Source organism: Saccoglossus kowalevskii, chromosome 7 (assembly GCF_978046115.1).
Source record: "Saccoglossus kowalevskii chromosome 7, keSacKowa6.1, whole genome shotgun sequence".
Taxonomy (NCBI): Eukaryota; Metazoa; Hemichordata; class Enteropneusta; family Harrimaniidae; genus Saccoglossus; species Saccoglossus kowalevskii.
The window spans coordinates 14,217,752-14,233,944 of record NC_140647.1 but is presented as its reverse complement, the minus strand read 5'-3'; the positions used below and the strand labels follow the sequence as shown (position 1 = coordinate 14,233,944).

General features: G+C 36.0%; 2 protein-coding genes across 3 annotated transcripts; both read left to right on the top strand.

The window, feature by feature from the left end:
* Window positions 1-2,274: 2,274 nt before the first annotated feature.
* LOC102800673 (uncharacterized) lies at window positions 2,275-8,541 on the top strand. Of its 2 annotated transcripts, none has more exons than XM_085501137.1 (6): window positions 2,275-2,842; window positions 4,392-4,519; window positions 5,154-5,266; window positions 5,400-5,603; window positions 7,145-7,229; window positions 7,502-8,541. In XM_085501137.1, the coding sequence occupies exons 1-6, from the start codon at window positions 2,643-2,645 to the stop codon at window positions 7,618-7,620; spliced, it is 849 nt and encodes a 282-aa protein (XP_085357263.1). In that variant the 5' UTR covers window positions 2,275-2,642; the 3' UTR covers window positions 7,621-8,541. The 2 variants fall into 2 exon arrangements, with proteins under 2 accessions (XP_085357263.1, XP_006822010.2); XM_006821947.3 differs by having other exon boundaries at window positions 7,145-7,238.
* Window positions 8,542-9,429: 888 nt separating this feature from the next.
* Window positions 9,430-14,376, top strand: LOC100372435 (mitochondrial amidoxime-reducing component 1-like). The gene is made up of 7 exons (XM_002739083.4): window positions 9,430-9,674; window positions 10,825-11,016; window positions 11,408-11,582; window positions 12,163-12,303; window positions 12,565-12,626; window positions 13,862-13,936; window positions 14,134-14,376. The coding sequence occupies exons 1-7, from the start codon at window positions 9,445-9,447 to the stop codon at window positions 14,258-14,260; spliced, it is 1,002 nt and encodes a 333-aa protein (XP_002739129.2). The 5' UTR covers window positions 9,430-9,444; the 3' UTR covers window positions 14,261-14,376.
* Window positions 14,377-16,193: the final 1,817 nt, after the last annotated feature.

Here is a 16,193-nt window from a genome sequence, read left to right as displayed (position 1 = left end):
ACAAATCATTTTTTCTAAACAATTATTATCACAGTGACCGTAAACATACTGTCATAATATAACTTGTAATTCGAGGGTTTGAGTCTCAAAAACAACTAGTTGTTGAATTCGACTCACTGGAGAATCCGGGTATCGATCCCGGTACCTCTCACATGCTAAGCGAGCGCTCTACATTAATATTTCTATTGTAGTTATGGTTTTATGAGGATGTTTACCATCATCATTGTAACCAAATAAACAATACTAAACAGACGCTTTACATGTTGTCATATATGCTTCTTAATTAATGTATTCGAACAGATTTGAAGGTGCGCGATATAGTATCTTATTGGTGCGTTCGCGTCGCGACCTCGGGGGCCATGGGGCGCTTCGAGCCTGCGCAGATTTCGTTGGAATGCTATGTGACATCTCGGGCTGTTTGAAGAGGTTTTGGGAAAAGATAGCCTACGACGAAATCGATAGGTAAAAAAATGTTGGGTAATTCTCTCAAACATAAAATGCAACTGGGTTGTATTTTTTGAAATAAATGTTATACATACTACACGAGTCGTGCTTGCATACCAACAGAACAATACAATCACGTTAGATAACTTCATCTGACTACGTTCGCATACAGGACTTCATCTTCGAGTCAATTCGTTGTCACGGGTTTACAGAACCACGTCACTTGGCTCGAGGCAGCGAAGCCCCGGGGGTCCGACTTAAAGAATGATCTGGTACGCATGTCCGTGAAAGAAAACGCGTTAAAAGGGTGTTTTTAAAGAAAAGCACGTTAACGCGCGTTACGCGTTTAGGGTTACCATTTCAGTAATAGACAAAAAGGGTGACTTTTCCGGTACTGCCAACGTGATAAGGGCGGTTATATTTTAAATGAGATTATTGTTTTTTTTATTGCTTTAAGGAATTCAATGATCGCAAAAACGAGGAAAACGTCCGTCCCCCACCCCCTGGTTAGCGATCCTCGATCACGGGTGATCACGGCATATGATCAACCCGTGCTCACACTTAGGGTCTCATGCCACTAATCAACCAATGGCAGCTCAATTTAAATGCCTTGCAAGAACCAATGAAATATTTTAAATATTTTGTTTTCAGGTGCTCCCTTTTTGAGGGCGTAATCAACTGGTTCAAAGGTGAGACCAACATGTGGTCTTTTGTTTACTACTTAGCGGCTGTGTACCTGTCGGGTTATTCTGTGTGTATTTGAATGTTCTAATCTTGGTGTTTTTCCAGTGATTTATCTTGGTGCAATCCAAATACAGTACGTGTGCCTTGTTTACCTGAGATTTGCAAGAGTTTGAGCTGGCCAACATTTTTTCATGTGGTTGATTACTGGCATGTTGATTTCTCATTTTTGAGCCATGTTTTCAATTTTGTTCATCATTTTCATATAGCAATCTCGTCATATGTTAACATTGTCGTCTATGAAAATTCAATTAGTGGTATGAGCCCTGAAAGGTTAGAAAGCTCAAATATCGCGAGACCAGGCGCGAGTTCAAGGTGCGTGATCTTTTAGCTTTCTAACAGTGAAAGGGATACGAAATTTTGACCTTTTTAAACGTGTTTAGGGTCATTTTGAAAACCCCTTTCACAGACATGGGTTTCAGGTATTTCCACAAGTCGGACCCCCGGGAGCGAAGCGAACGCATTCCAGATCTTGTTGGGTTAGCAGGCGTATTTTAGTGGCGTGCAAGGGCATGTTTTGCTCATATTTTTGGCACGAAGAATTTCGATTGAAACGTTTGATGACAGCTAGATTTGTAATTTGCGCGCTAGGGAAGCTAAATCGCTGACAGCTCAGTTCAGTGCCCTAGTGGCGTCTGTAGTACGAGTCAACAAAAGTGAGCGTTAATGGACAACGATAATAGAGCCATTTAAATGAAATTGATAAACAGTTAAAATAGAAACCCTAATATATATTCTCCTAACATGGCATTGTTCTGACAATTTATACACCTTTTTAAATATATACTGACCTATAGACTGTTTTCAAACTACAATAAAGTACCAATCATTATTACCGAATGACGCCGTTAGTGTATTGCGTAGTGTATTATAAATAAGGTACTGCTTCTATATAAAATGGCATCTTCTCAACATATAATGACGTAAACGATACAATATATAATGTTATTATATCGATATATGATGTCATTATATACAATATATGATGATATTGCGTCACTGCCTGATCGGGAGTAGTTATCTGCATACGATGCCCACTCTATTGAAACATACAGGTCATGACCCAAAAAGGTCACAGACTATATTGTCGTACGTACGGTCTGTATGCACAGCAGAAATCGGTGGTTGGGCAGCTTTAAAATTGCCGGTAGCCAGAGCTTAGTTTGATACATCATGCTAAAGCCGTGATTATATCTCTCGTGAATCTGTTTGAGGGGACCATGCTCGCAGCATGAACTCTGCCATTGATGTGTGCAGCTATACCAATTATACCAGTCTATCCGAGTGTTTATACTCCATGTAGAACACCGCCATTTTGAGTGTTACAGGTAAATTGAATCCAGTGTTTCGTCCCGTTCATTGCGTAGTACAGTGTAGTTACGTACACGGGTGTAAAGGTATCACTGAGTTTGACGCCGACACCGAACTGGAACTTGTGTTATAATACTGGAAACATCATGACGACGATGCTCACAGACCCCGATCTTTGTATCGGCGTGGCTAACATGGAACATTTTCTTAGCGACCACCTCAGCGATTTCCTAGTAGAAACGAGACCGTTCAACATAAACCAAGGGAATTTCGAAGAGGAAGCGAAAATTAACATTTTTGTTGGATCACCTGCATACCACGACTACTTCCCACACAATTATGGTTGGTACGTACTTAGTAGTCATTTGATTGTTGTTGTTATCAGAGCATTGATCAGTTCACCTCGGTGCGTGTATTCTCACGCCCTGTTTAATTGAACGATATTTACACACAATATACTAATTTGTGGGAATACTGCGATCTAATCTAATTACAGTGTAGTCGATTTGATTAAAAAATAACGCAAGTTCCGATGGTGGTGTTGGTCCAATTACAGAATACCAGCATATAAAACATCCCGCACTGTTGGATTGTTTACATGGCCTTTAGTACTTGAATAACTCGTACATAAATCCATTGCGTATGGACACAACCATTATTTTTGTTAGGGGTGACAGTGTTAGATTTGTTTGTTTAGTGATAACAAACCATTCGTGTCGATCACTGATTTGTTCCTCAGTCGTGTAGATAATTATTCCTTCATTTTGTATCCCTGTAATCGTCTCAGATTCCAGGCATACATTGCAATTGCGAATTATAAATCACCACTATCAGAATTAGAGGTTGCTGTGACGTCATATCTTTACTCGACAAGTGGAAACGTCTGTTCGCATGTAAAATTCTTTTCAACAAAAGCCCGCAAATTTAACTAAATTTGTTAAATTCTAAAGGTGGTGATTCAGAGAATGTCTAAACGCGGCTTCTCCTCACACGTTATCTTGCTATACACGCGTCTCCTCGTCGAATATGGCGCTGTTGGGGATTGATTATTGTTTGAATAATATCAAGAACATGCAGTGAACTATGATTGTGTGTTAAGTTTATGCCTGCTCTGTTTTCATTAAATATTTGAATTTTACAGAAAATATGTTTTTTTTTACAGTTATTTGTATAATACAATTGAATTAAAAATATATAATATTATTAGATATGTTGACGTGAAATGACACAATCAGCTGACTTGGCATTGATTAGTTGCGGTAGTGGTATGGCCAATTTCAATTGAATTCCCTGAATTAAAATCAACATATACTCGATATATTTATCTTTATTTATATTTAACTCAAAACAATACATACGTTAATGAATTCGTTATCAAATTTCATGTGATTAAAATATTAAATATTTCAACTTTGGCATGTTATCAGAATATTTCCGCCATTCGTGTTAACCTTAAAGCGGGGTAGTTGTAACCTGTGCATGCGGCAGACAGTCGTAGCGTGTTTAGATACACAATAATGCAAAACCGTTCTGTACATCTGTCCCTACACATCGGAGTCACCACCGTTTACAAACACTATATTATGTTACTTTCAACAGACTGAATACAAATTTTGCAGATTCAGATTATTTTGATACTTTCTGTTTCGAACAAATTCTTGTGAATATGCATAGGCAATATACGCGCCATAAGTTGGAAATAGGATACATATTAACAAAATGATTTAATATATTCGTAATCAAATTAACTTAATTGTATATGACGTAGACCCTGAAATAATGTCAATTTGAGACTTGTTATGCGATAAATGACAAACCCCCAAAATATAAGAACATTCACGGATGTAAATTAGTATGACTGCTATGTTCGTACTTGTTTGTTTTTCTATTTTCAGTACAATATTGGTAGACTCTCTGGACGATTTACATAGCTGGCAGAATAAACTTCTGACGGCACCGATATTATTAGACGTACAATGCAAAACAATGCCAAATGCAGACGAATCTCCTCATATTGAAGAAGGTGAGCGTATAAAACAGTGGGTGAATACAGTCAAATCTACCAATAAAGAAGATGTTTATATATTTAACAAAAAGAACGACTTGGAAATTCAGTGACAAAGAAATGTTGTCTTTACTGTAAAATTTGGGCATTGCGATTATCTATCTATTGGTTTAACACGATAAAAGAGTCTTACAGCATCTAAGTTTTGTAATAAGAAAAGCTATGCGTTAAAAAATAAGAAGTTGGAAATGAAAATATATTGTGACGATTGAAAAATGATAATCCCATCACAATTTCATTGTAATAATATATTAATTTGCATTATCTAATTTGGTGTTGAATGATAATATATGGAACACAAGGCAACTCTCGCATCATCTCGCTAGATCATGGCGTATTGTATTTTGAAATACCATGTATAAAATCAAAGTTATAACCACGAATATAGTAGCTATTATCAGTGATTTCAGTAAGCTGCGTTTTGTTGTTATACTATATTATGAGTGCTAAAACGTCATGAGTGCTGCACAGAGTGTAGATGTTATTGCAATCCGTAAAAAAATTCACTCAACTGTCTTATAGCTTTGTTGGTCGGTTGTTTTGCTCATGAAGATCTGTATCACTAAAATTATTGGCATTTATGTTGTTTTAGGATATTGGGCAGTTGTGGTGAACACTAGGAATTCGCTTATCAGAGAACTTATGGAGCCTGGGTTCAAAGATGCCGAAGCGGCAATTAAGGAAGGCAGACGGTATATGCTAGAGGTAAGCATAATATACTCATGGAATAATCGAGAACGCCATAAGTGCTATTGTTCAAGACAATTGGCATGTCCAAATGAATGTAGTATGCATATTTTTTTCTTTATTTTTTTCTTACCCACACATGCATGTTTAGTTCGATTTTAGAGAGAGCCTAACAGACTGGTTTCGAAAGACTGTAAACCCACATGTTAAGTGTTATTTTGCAAAACTGAAGCTAACGAATCACATGTTCTTTGAAGACTTGAATCGTATGCTGTGTGGTTACGAAAAGTGGATAGGGGTAATACTTGGGATCATTTGCTGCCCGTGCATCACATGTGGAGTCTGTGTTAATATGGTAAGATCCGTAATAGTTAACTTTATATCAGCAACATTAACACTGCAAATAGACTAAGGAAATCTTCTACACTCAACTATGATAATGTCCCAGCAAAATGTGTGCATGTTTTGAAATTTTCGAACGGACAAACCTATATGTGTCATTGCGCGTGTCACTACATGAAAACATGTTAATTCATTATTGGTGTATGTATGTATGTACATTTGTCCCTGTTAATAATAAAGCAACATCAATATTGTCACAGGATACCACAAACTAGTTCTGATAAGTAGGCGACATTCTATTCGTTTTCAGACATTCGTCCGCTGGTCGGCAAAAATGACGCCACTGTGCCTATAGAACAAACAAACACACACACACAATGAGAGTTTCCATCAATGTGTTCGTACTTTCTCAAACATGAACATAAATGCCAGTCAGTTACTGTACAAATAACAATGGACGCAGCTACTTGTTTTAGCGTTGGAAAATTCAACGATGAATTTCGTGAACAATGGTATCTGCATTTGGCGCAGTTTGTTGACTCAACATATCATGTGTGAATACACACAATGTCATCACGTTTTTACACAATAGCTCAACATATTTCTTTTGGCGCGTCATTCGTAAAATAAACAATGTTACAGACAATATAAAAAAATCATATTTCAATTTCTCATTGAATGATTGACCATGCATTAACATGAGCAGCCTCCTCAGTTGTGTCACGCTGGCATAATTCTCTCTATGACGTCATATGCAAAATATCTCAATGGGATTTATTTCCGGCGCCATATTTCTATTGTAATATATATAATAACACTTCTTTATACTGATTAATTTGTTAAAGCTGCTGGCAATTTATTATAATCATTCAATTACTCATTTATACTGTGCCTTTTCAACTTTCCCTCTCATATGTCTTCCCCTTTGGTATTACCTTATGCTATTTATAACATGTACCAAGATATTTGTGTTAGCGTTATTTTTAATGAAATGAAATGATGACTATGTTCTCATTTGTCTGCCTGTATGTAATAATGAGAAAAGCTAGAAGAGTTTAAATACAAAATTATAATCTACAATTTATCCATCAGATGCCCCGTGGCACATGGGGCCTCTACCCAACAGGAAAGCCCCGGCGTGATGTTTTTTTTTTCTTTTCTTTCTATGCGGTTTGCTCAATCAGAAATGTGAGGTGGTTAACCTCCACGACAGTGACAGCAAATCAAACTTGGTTGTCATGACACGCTGACCTAAAGTCTCAATAGTCATCCAATCATAATTATACATTCAAATATCAGATAGAATGGTTTCAAATTATTCACTCACGCGCATGACGCCGTGCTAGATTTGACGTGAGAATGGTATGAGAATGGTAACAGAAATTGTCAATTAAATATACGTCAGATCACAATACCTGTCAATCATTACTTTGTAACTACTTTATGGTTACGTTTAAGTTCGAGTACACAGACGTCGTGAACTTGTTTATTGACTCTTAGTATTTATTGTTAATTAATTACCACTAATTTTACATTAAGTTTTAATTTCTTTAGATCCGTGTTATAAATCGGCTTGAGAAACACATCCACGTAACTTGCACTATCAAAGCACTGAAGCTCACAGTCACCAAGGACAAAGGTAACACAAGTAAGTTGTCTCGATATCAAGTTATGCAGCTCCATGGAACCGTCTCTCGTACTTGCTTGAACCAATCAAGTTAAAACTTCACACCTACATCACACATAGGGTTATATATCTCGCGTCTATAATACAAGTTATATCATAGACAATAACTTGCTGGTAGTTATTCTAAACACAATCAACAAGAGTTTGTGGCTAATACGTGTAACACCTTATTCAATGCCAGTCCTACCACGTGTCTGTGTCATTTAACATATTCATTATTTCAGAATCAAGACTAGGACAGCGTACGATAAGCGGTGGTGGAATGAACCCGACAGACTCATCGAGTTATGGTGCAACAGATGACGTGTCGACAATAACGGAGACAACGAAACTTCTTGAATAGCTGCGACAGATAATAGATATATGTTATGAGTGCAACATTCCATTCTGTACAGCAATGTAAAGTGAATCAAGTAACCACCGTCTTTGAATATCTGAAATAAGGCAACATCATAAGCACGGGTAGAAAAAAAATGTCGTTACTTTGGTAACCATAAGCATGTCGACGTGTTTAATAAATAGGAATCATGATTAACAGATCACAGGGGTGTGATTTGATTTAAAAATAAACCATTTGCAGATTAGAGGCGTTATGACATATTAACATCGTTGTACTCTATCCGGATATCCTTATTTATAGTTACTCGTGTCTCGTATATGGAGTGTATCGTTGTCTCATCACAGGGATTGAAATAATCTTCTCATCATCATCACGTGTTTAATAAATCACGTTATGCAATGAGTATTGAATGCCCCATTGTCATCACTGAGAACTTGTTGGACACACACTATTTAATCTCATTGCCAGGCTATTTTAATAAAAGGGGAATGTTGTACCCTCTACAAATCCCACACCTGTGATCGCACGAACAATTGTCTGAATTGCATAAACGCAAAGCAAGTGGTTTTAATAAAATACACATAATTAAAACAATCGACTTGAGACACAAGATTGGAGCATAACAATGACAATGGATCAGCACAATGTGAGCTTTAATAGCACATTACATTCGGCTTAAAATAAGAAAAAAAAATGTAGATTATATTTTACTGTATATTGATTATTAAGGGGTGACAATTTGAATTCTATATAATGCGAGCGATACACTAGTATTAAGAGAATACAAACAGAAACCAAATACCCAGATAAACTAAATATATGCATATTCTTTAATCAAGTCAGATGCATGCGAGTCAGATATTCGTCATTATTTACGTAATCAATTAAATTCTTTGCAATAAAAACCGTGTTTATATACTGAGATATCATTTTTTTCTCTGACTGAATTGCTTGTCTTTATGAAATAATATATAATACAATATTGTTTAAATTTATAGAAGAGCGTATTATTCGAGAATATTTAACAATAAATGATAATAAAATGTATTCTATTATATTCACTTCAGTGTTGTGTCTTGAACACCCTATGACGATATATTTGTGGTATAAGGGGTCGACCATTTAAAATCATGGGGGCTGAATGATATGTTACACAAAATTGCAGGCTAGACACCGAAAAAGTAAAATGCCTGCAAGGTTTGTTGGCAAAATTCAAGAAAACTATAAAAAAAAACAGACGAGACACCGCAAAAAAAAAGATTACATAGGTTAAAACGTTTGACCCCTGAAGTGTTTTATGCACAGCATTATGAGTTTTGTGCTAACTACGTAACTGTTCGTACTAGCTTGAAATCCAACATGAATATAATGTATAATACCGTGCGCTGTCCGGCATTGGAATGCCATATTCTGATGTTAATGGTCGACAGATGTCACGTGGTAATGTCACACGATAATCGAGCAATCAAGGCCAATACATGAACAACATCGTCTGTGTTTGAGTTCACATTTTGTCGAGACGTTTAAACAACAAAACCACCATGATTCTTTCGGGTTATTTTCACTTGGAACATGTCCTTTGATTGTGTTACTACATCTCATTTTTTTCTGCGAACCTTTCACGTATACCTGAAATACAAATTTTAAAAATGTATTTTCCGTGACTATTACCACGCGTTTAACACCGTGATATTCAATTTCAATCTTTGGCGATAGATGGCGCCCTTTCGCAAGACACGACTCGCCGTACTACTACCGTAGTATACAAATTAAAGCGTATGAATTGACCTTTTTATTTAGGTCCATGACCTGGGGATGCGGTGAAACATGGCCGACAATGCGTACACAAAGACGCTGATAATCGGCGGCGCTGCAGTGTTCGGTATAGCTACACTTGGAACGCTCATATATCGTAGTCAGAAGAAGAAGTCCATATTCAAACCCGTTGGTACGTTGGATGACTTGTATATCCACCCTGTGAAGTCATGCCGTGGTATACGACTAGACAGCGGATATTGCACCTTGAAGGGTCTGCGGCACCAAGTGTTCACAGACAGGTAAATACCCAGGGGGTCATTAAAACACCTCGTCACTGCGCAACTGTACGTATTAAGCGTATATACTGACTGTATAAGTAAATTTGCTGGGTAGGGGGCTCCGTCACCCGTGTTTTAGCGCATTTTGACAATCATGATTATATCCCACCTGTCGACTATTCAGAGTCAAGGATTTGCAGCGGGTTTGGTCCCGGGGAGACAATTCAGTTAATTAGCATACAAATTACAGGTACCTCTGCAACTTTTCAACAACAAAGTTTATTACTACAAAGGCAGGCGTGGCAATGACAAACAACCTGAACAGCTAAACTCATAAAAGACGAATTGGTGACCTCACAAAATACATGACCTTCAATCCGGGTCGTTTGTTCGGTATATACGAATTAGTATAAAAAATACAGTAAAAATAGTAAAGACATTCCAATTAAGGTGGGAAAAAATCACGTGGTAATAAAGTTATAATAATAGTAACAAACCAGAGCATATTTAACCATTGACCTATGATTTATATAGTTCGTGGGGTCATACCGGTGGTAACGACTCATCTACATGCAATAATAAAATAAAAGGGTGTGTTTTGGTGTAAATTTAGCCCATTCACGTCAATAACTAGGCGCGATGAATCATGCCCTCTAATTATGAAATATTATTACTATGTTTATAAAATAAACTATACTATATTTATAAAATAAAAAAAAAACTGATACAAACATGATACAAATAAATAAATTGAATAATTAATTATATAAATATAGCTTTCATTAATTTTCATTTTCATCATTTTGCTAAAGATATTTTTCTCGGTTTAAGTTAAAAATTAAACTAGAAAAAATTCGTAGCTGTGCATTAGCTAGCTTTAACACTTATGGTAGCTGTTGTTGAGCAATATATGTTCAAAATAAGTCGAAATCATGATAATTATCAGGTCCAAGCACCAATGTGTCAAACATATTCACTAAAAATCAGACCCGCTACCCAACGACGAAGTGCTTCTGTGACCTGAAATTACGTAGATGAATGAACACAATGTCTTCCATGTATTGAATAGGTCGTGTTCATTTACAATTTTACATGCAGCTTTATTTGTTCCTTATCTCACAGTTTGTTTTATGCTTTTCATGGATGACGCAATATGATATCTATTCCCTAGACACTGGATGATAGTAGACGGCGAAAACCGTTTGTTGACTATTAGCAGCCAGCCGACAATGGCGTTGATCACCCCAAGCTTATCCGAAGATAACAAGTACTTTGAGCTTAACGCCCCAAATATGACGACACTGCGGGTACCTATCCAGACAACTGAGCTCACCGAAGATGAACAACGGGTTGTTGACACAAGGTACACGTAGATGTCTAAATTTGAAATTAATAAGTTAATACAGTTGTGTTTATGTATTATAATTCCATGAGAAATACGTCATCAGCCAGGTTACTAAATAATAATGTTTAAATATTCCCTAATTCGGACTGTCTAACCCATCTCCATTTGTAGGTGTTATATTGTCGTCACCTGCGCATGCGTCAGATGACCATAGCGTGTCATTGTTTGCAAACAAGCTTCTACCCATGAGCCTTTGCGTTTTAGCGTGTGTTGTTATCGTCGCTTGAAACTCAATTCCCGCGCGTGCGCAGGTGACGACCCTCCCGCTTTAAATGTATAATTGTCAAAATTTTGTAGTCGGTGCCTTTATAAAAACAGATTTGATCTTGGTTTTGTCTACAATTACCAGTGTACTTGGACAACACATACAGGGAAAATACTGTGGTAAAGAAGCCGAAGAGTGGTTAGGACAATATCTTAAAGTCCCCGGATGTAAACTTCTTCATTGTGACGACACTATCAAACTGCGAGACATGCACGGAGCGAAGCGAATGAAAGGCTTCGATACAGTGACTGGTGATGAAGTAAGTATGGTAATTAGGTATGATAATATATTGTCTATTTTTTAGGAGATTAAAACCACGATATGTAGCATAACTGTGGCTATATTTATCACAGATTATATGTACAAATTACTATACAAGTTTTTGTGGTTAAACAGTATGCATTGGATATAATTCTGGACGTTTAGACTTCACACTTTGTGTTCGAATACAAGTGTGGTAGTTTACAATATACTTTGAATATAATTCTGGACGTTTAGACTTTACACTTTGTGTTTGAATACAAGTGTGGTGGTTTACAATATACTTTGAATATAATTCTGGAGGTTTAGACTTTACACTTTGTGTTTAAATACAAGTATGGTGGCTTACAATATACTTTGAATATAATTCTGGAGGTTTAGACTTTACACTTTGTGTTTAAATACAAGTATGGTGGCTTACAATATGTATTAAATACAATTGTGGAGGTTTAGATTTTACGCTTTGTTATTAGCTTTAGTTTTAATGCTATGATCCTTGATCTCCGGGCGACTCAGTAATTTGAAATCTATTGTGCATACACCACTTTAAAATGATATGATTATATTACTCATTGTAGGTGGCCTACCATGATGACACTGTTTATATGCTGATGAACCAAGCTTCCCTTTTAGACTTGAACAATAAGCTGGACGAGCCAGTGACCATGAGAAATTTCCGACCTAATTTCGTCGTATCAGGATGTGAACCATTCGCCGAGGTAAGAAAGAATATATAATGGGCACATTTAATTGACACACCATTAACAAATGTATCTCCTTCCTCGCTGCTGATTTTTCTTAACATTGTTGGATGATACCAGTTTCGATAGATTTTAGACGCAAATGGCTGCCAACATCTCGCCGAGAGCGAGAGCAACGAGACTTGGACAGTTTACATTTTTCGAATATTTTTCGATTTATTTTAAGCAAATTATACTAATCGTGAATCGAAACAGTTTATTTCGTTTTATTTAATATAGGATAAATGGAAATACATTAAAATTGGTGACGTCATTCTGAGATACATTAAATTTGATGAAAGGTAAGATATTGGATCTGGATTGATTTTGTCCGCTTTTTATTGTTTGTTTTTTTCATATTAGACACAATGTTATACTCTGGATTTAGCAACAACGCTGACAGTGAAACATATGTACAATGATATGTGTAGATAATTTTATTCCGCGTGTACGTCAATCAAACTCGTTTAACCAATGATATTTCGGACCGTAGTGGACGGTTTGAACAGTTTGCTTGTATAAACAGAAATGAGATTGACGTTTTATTTAAAAACGAAAAATAAACAAGCAAAAGCAAAATCGTATATAAATAAGTAATGAGCTATCTTTTATTATATACAAATAAGTTCAATAATTTTATTTGTACATATATTGAAAAATCGTGTAATTATTATATATAATTTGCTTATATCAATAAATGCACAAATGACACCCTATACCTCAATGACCTTGTAATAGAAATCGACTAAAAATAAGCGTTAGGTTGCAGTGCTCGAGAAGTACTCATTTCATTTCAGGTGCCGGTAATCACCATCTTTGTATTTTGCGAATAAATGTCGTCGCACAGTCTTTCCTGTTCTTCCTTGGATTTAGCCCATTATCAGAAAGAATATTTTCCAGATCGAAACACAAATCGAACGTCGGTTCACTGTCGGAGTCTGTGACATTTTGTGCGTTGTGAACACTACAACAGCGCATGCGCAACGAAGCAATCGAGGTCAATGGATTTTCGTTATTGGCTCCGGGTCAATAATGATTTCTTGACTACCAAGGGACCGCCAACGTCTAGTTTTTGAACAAAAGGCGTAATAATACATGCTCACTAGCAAAACAACCTGGGACGAATATTAGCAAGTTCTTTCACAGGCTCACTCAGTAATATTTATAGAAATATATGTTTGTCCGACGATTTTGTTATAATCTCGCAATACTCAATCATCTGCACTTCTCGTAGGGTCTTCATCGTATATCACCCCACTTACATACTCCTCATCATATGAATCTTTCGTTGAACTTCATGTTATTTGCGAATACGTGTTTCGTCATACATGTACATAGGAGATTGAAAATGATCACATACTTGCTACACATTCCCGAAAATTAAATCTGTTTTTGTGACCAGAAACACTTTCTCTACTATCAGCATTGGTATTTTGTAAAAGACAATGGCGGGAACATTCTCTTCGAACAACTATTGTTGAAATACTCATTCTTTGTTTGTTAGTGTTATATATTGATCTGCGTTTTGTATTTCTAGGTGTAGAATGACGACTGTGAACCCAGAAACCGGTGTAATGTCTGAGAAGAACGAGCCACTCAATACGTTGAAAACGTAAGGAAAAACTCGCCAATGCAACCTGCAAAATTATGTATTCATATATTCTTTGCAAAGTGCTTTAGTGAATCGTGAAACAAATAATTAGTATCTGAGATCAGTTTCGTCATGTAAAATTATACAAAAATCGTCGCAGTAAATTATTCTATTTTGTTGGCAAAAATGTTTATTCGTTCTATTTTATTTCAACTAAGATACCGTAAGTGCAAGGAAGAAGACAAACCACTGTATCGTAACGCTCCTTTGCTCGGAGTGCATCTTGGGATCGACGCCGTGGGAACTGTGAAGTGCGGTGACGTTGTTTATGCAGCATTCGAATGAGCGCCCTCTTATGACCCCAAAGTTAATTGTATGACATGAAACGTTGCAATATTTCACTATTCTAAGGCATCTTACTGTTTTTCAAATATTAAATAAATTACATCTGAATAGTAAAATGTGTGTATCAGAATGCGTGCTTGGAAAATACTAAATAAACACTAATATATTTGAAACAAAGAATGTGTTTTAATTAAACTTGTAATTTTTAAAACCATGAAGTTTTCATAATCTTATAAGAAAGTCAGAGTTTTACACTAAATTGGGGTCAACTAAAACATCTGAAGATAAATATAAATATAAACTGAAAAGGGGGGGGGGACAAATACAAAACAGATTAAATTTAGGATGAGCAAAAATCAAACTGTTCCATTGTAGTTCAAATTCTTCAAAACAATTTTTGACCCAGTGTAATAATTCATTATACATGTTACACTAAAAGCAATATCATTTACTCGTCTGTAAACGCTGTACGGACATGTGTGAAAGTGTTATGGGCGCGTTCGAATATCTTCTTTATTTGGGAATTGTGCGTTAAGCATTGGTCGATATGATCACCGTACCACCTTCGTGCATACTTTGCGGTATTCTATCCTTTATTCATAAAATTTGACAGTCATAGATTCGACATTTAACAAATCAATTTTGTCTTATCAATTATCACATTGTTCTAGTTTGGCTGAATTATTGTGGAATACTATATTTTCGCTTGGAATTAATTTTCGCCGAAGGAATGATTCAGTGAAAATAAAATCCAGCGAATATACCTTTTTTTCCTATATTTTACATTTAACTTGTCAAAAATCATTGAAAATGAATTTCCAAAAAAAGTCTATTCAACGAAAATTAAATCCAGCTAAAATAAAGTATTTTACAGTATTCAATCGTTTATATGTCTAACAATGGAATTACCTTGATTTATAAAACGTATATATATGCGTTATGAGGGTGATTTATGACCCAGTGCACCAACAGCAAGGTTATTTGAACCAAAATACAGTCGCCGTGGATTTATTGCTGTGAGACAGACAAAATAAACGCAGCCTGTGACACACTCAAAGGCACCAAATAAACGCGTTAGAAATAAACGCCTGTCCCTAGCCTTGGGTCCGCGGCGTTTTGGGGTCCGGATAGGGTCAATCCTAAAAACCACGGTAGCCTCTCACTCACTCACGCAAACACATACCCACCCACACATACATGACGCCACCATGGCTGATAGTGGGAAAGTAAGGTCTTATAGAATGGGGAAATTTAAATACCTTGAAATATTTTAATTTGAACGCTACCCTTAACCACACATAAACGCAGTATGGTTGAGTAGTACTACATATTTTTAGCTTAATATGTTGATATTTTCTCTTCTCGTGAAAGGCACGAGAGTACTTGTGAGATTTGTGACATGCAAACACTCCTCCATCTGAAACCATATTTTTCAATGTACTCACATCACAGAATGATGCGATTTTGCAGTGTGTTGCTGCGTTTGTCTACCACGCTATGAAACTTTTTTTTTGTCGTTTTTATTTTTTACAACATGAATCAATATTTCTTTTGTTGATATCACTTATTCCCTATTAGTTTTAACACGAAAAGTTTACATTTATTGTCATTTATATTTGAATTATGACTGAAAGTGGAATAATTTCCTCCTGTGTATCAAAATAATACTTATTTTATGCTAATTAGTTAAAACAAGCGTTCAATATGTGATTATTATTTTAGTGAATAATTCTATTTACATATGTTGTGCAGATTCTGACTTATACTTATTTGATATTACTGTTATGAATTAGATTCCACTCATATATTGTACTAAATTCACAGGCATTGCTGATTAACTTTGGCTTTCAACAAATATCCATCATATTTGAAAGACAGAACTGTTTAGCATATTACCTGACCTGTACTGAAAAATCATTAGCTTTGTATTATT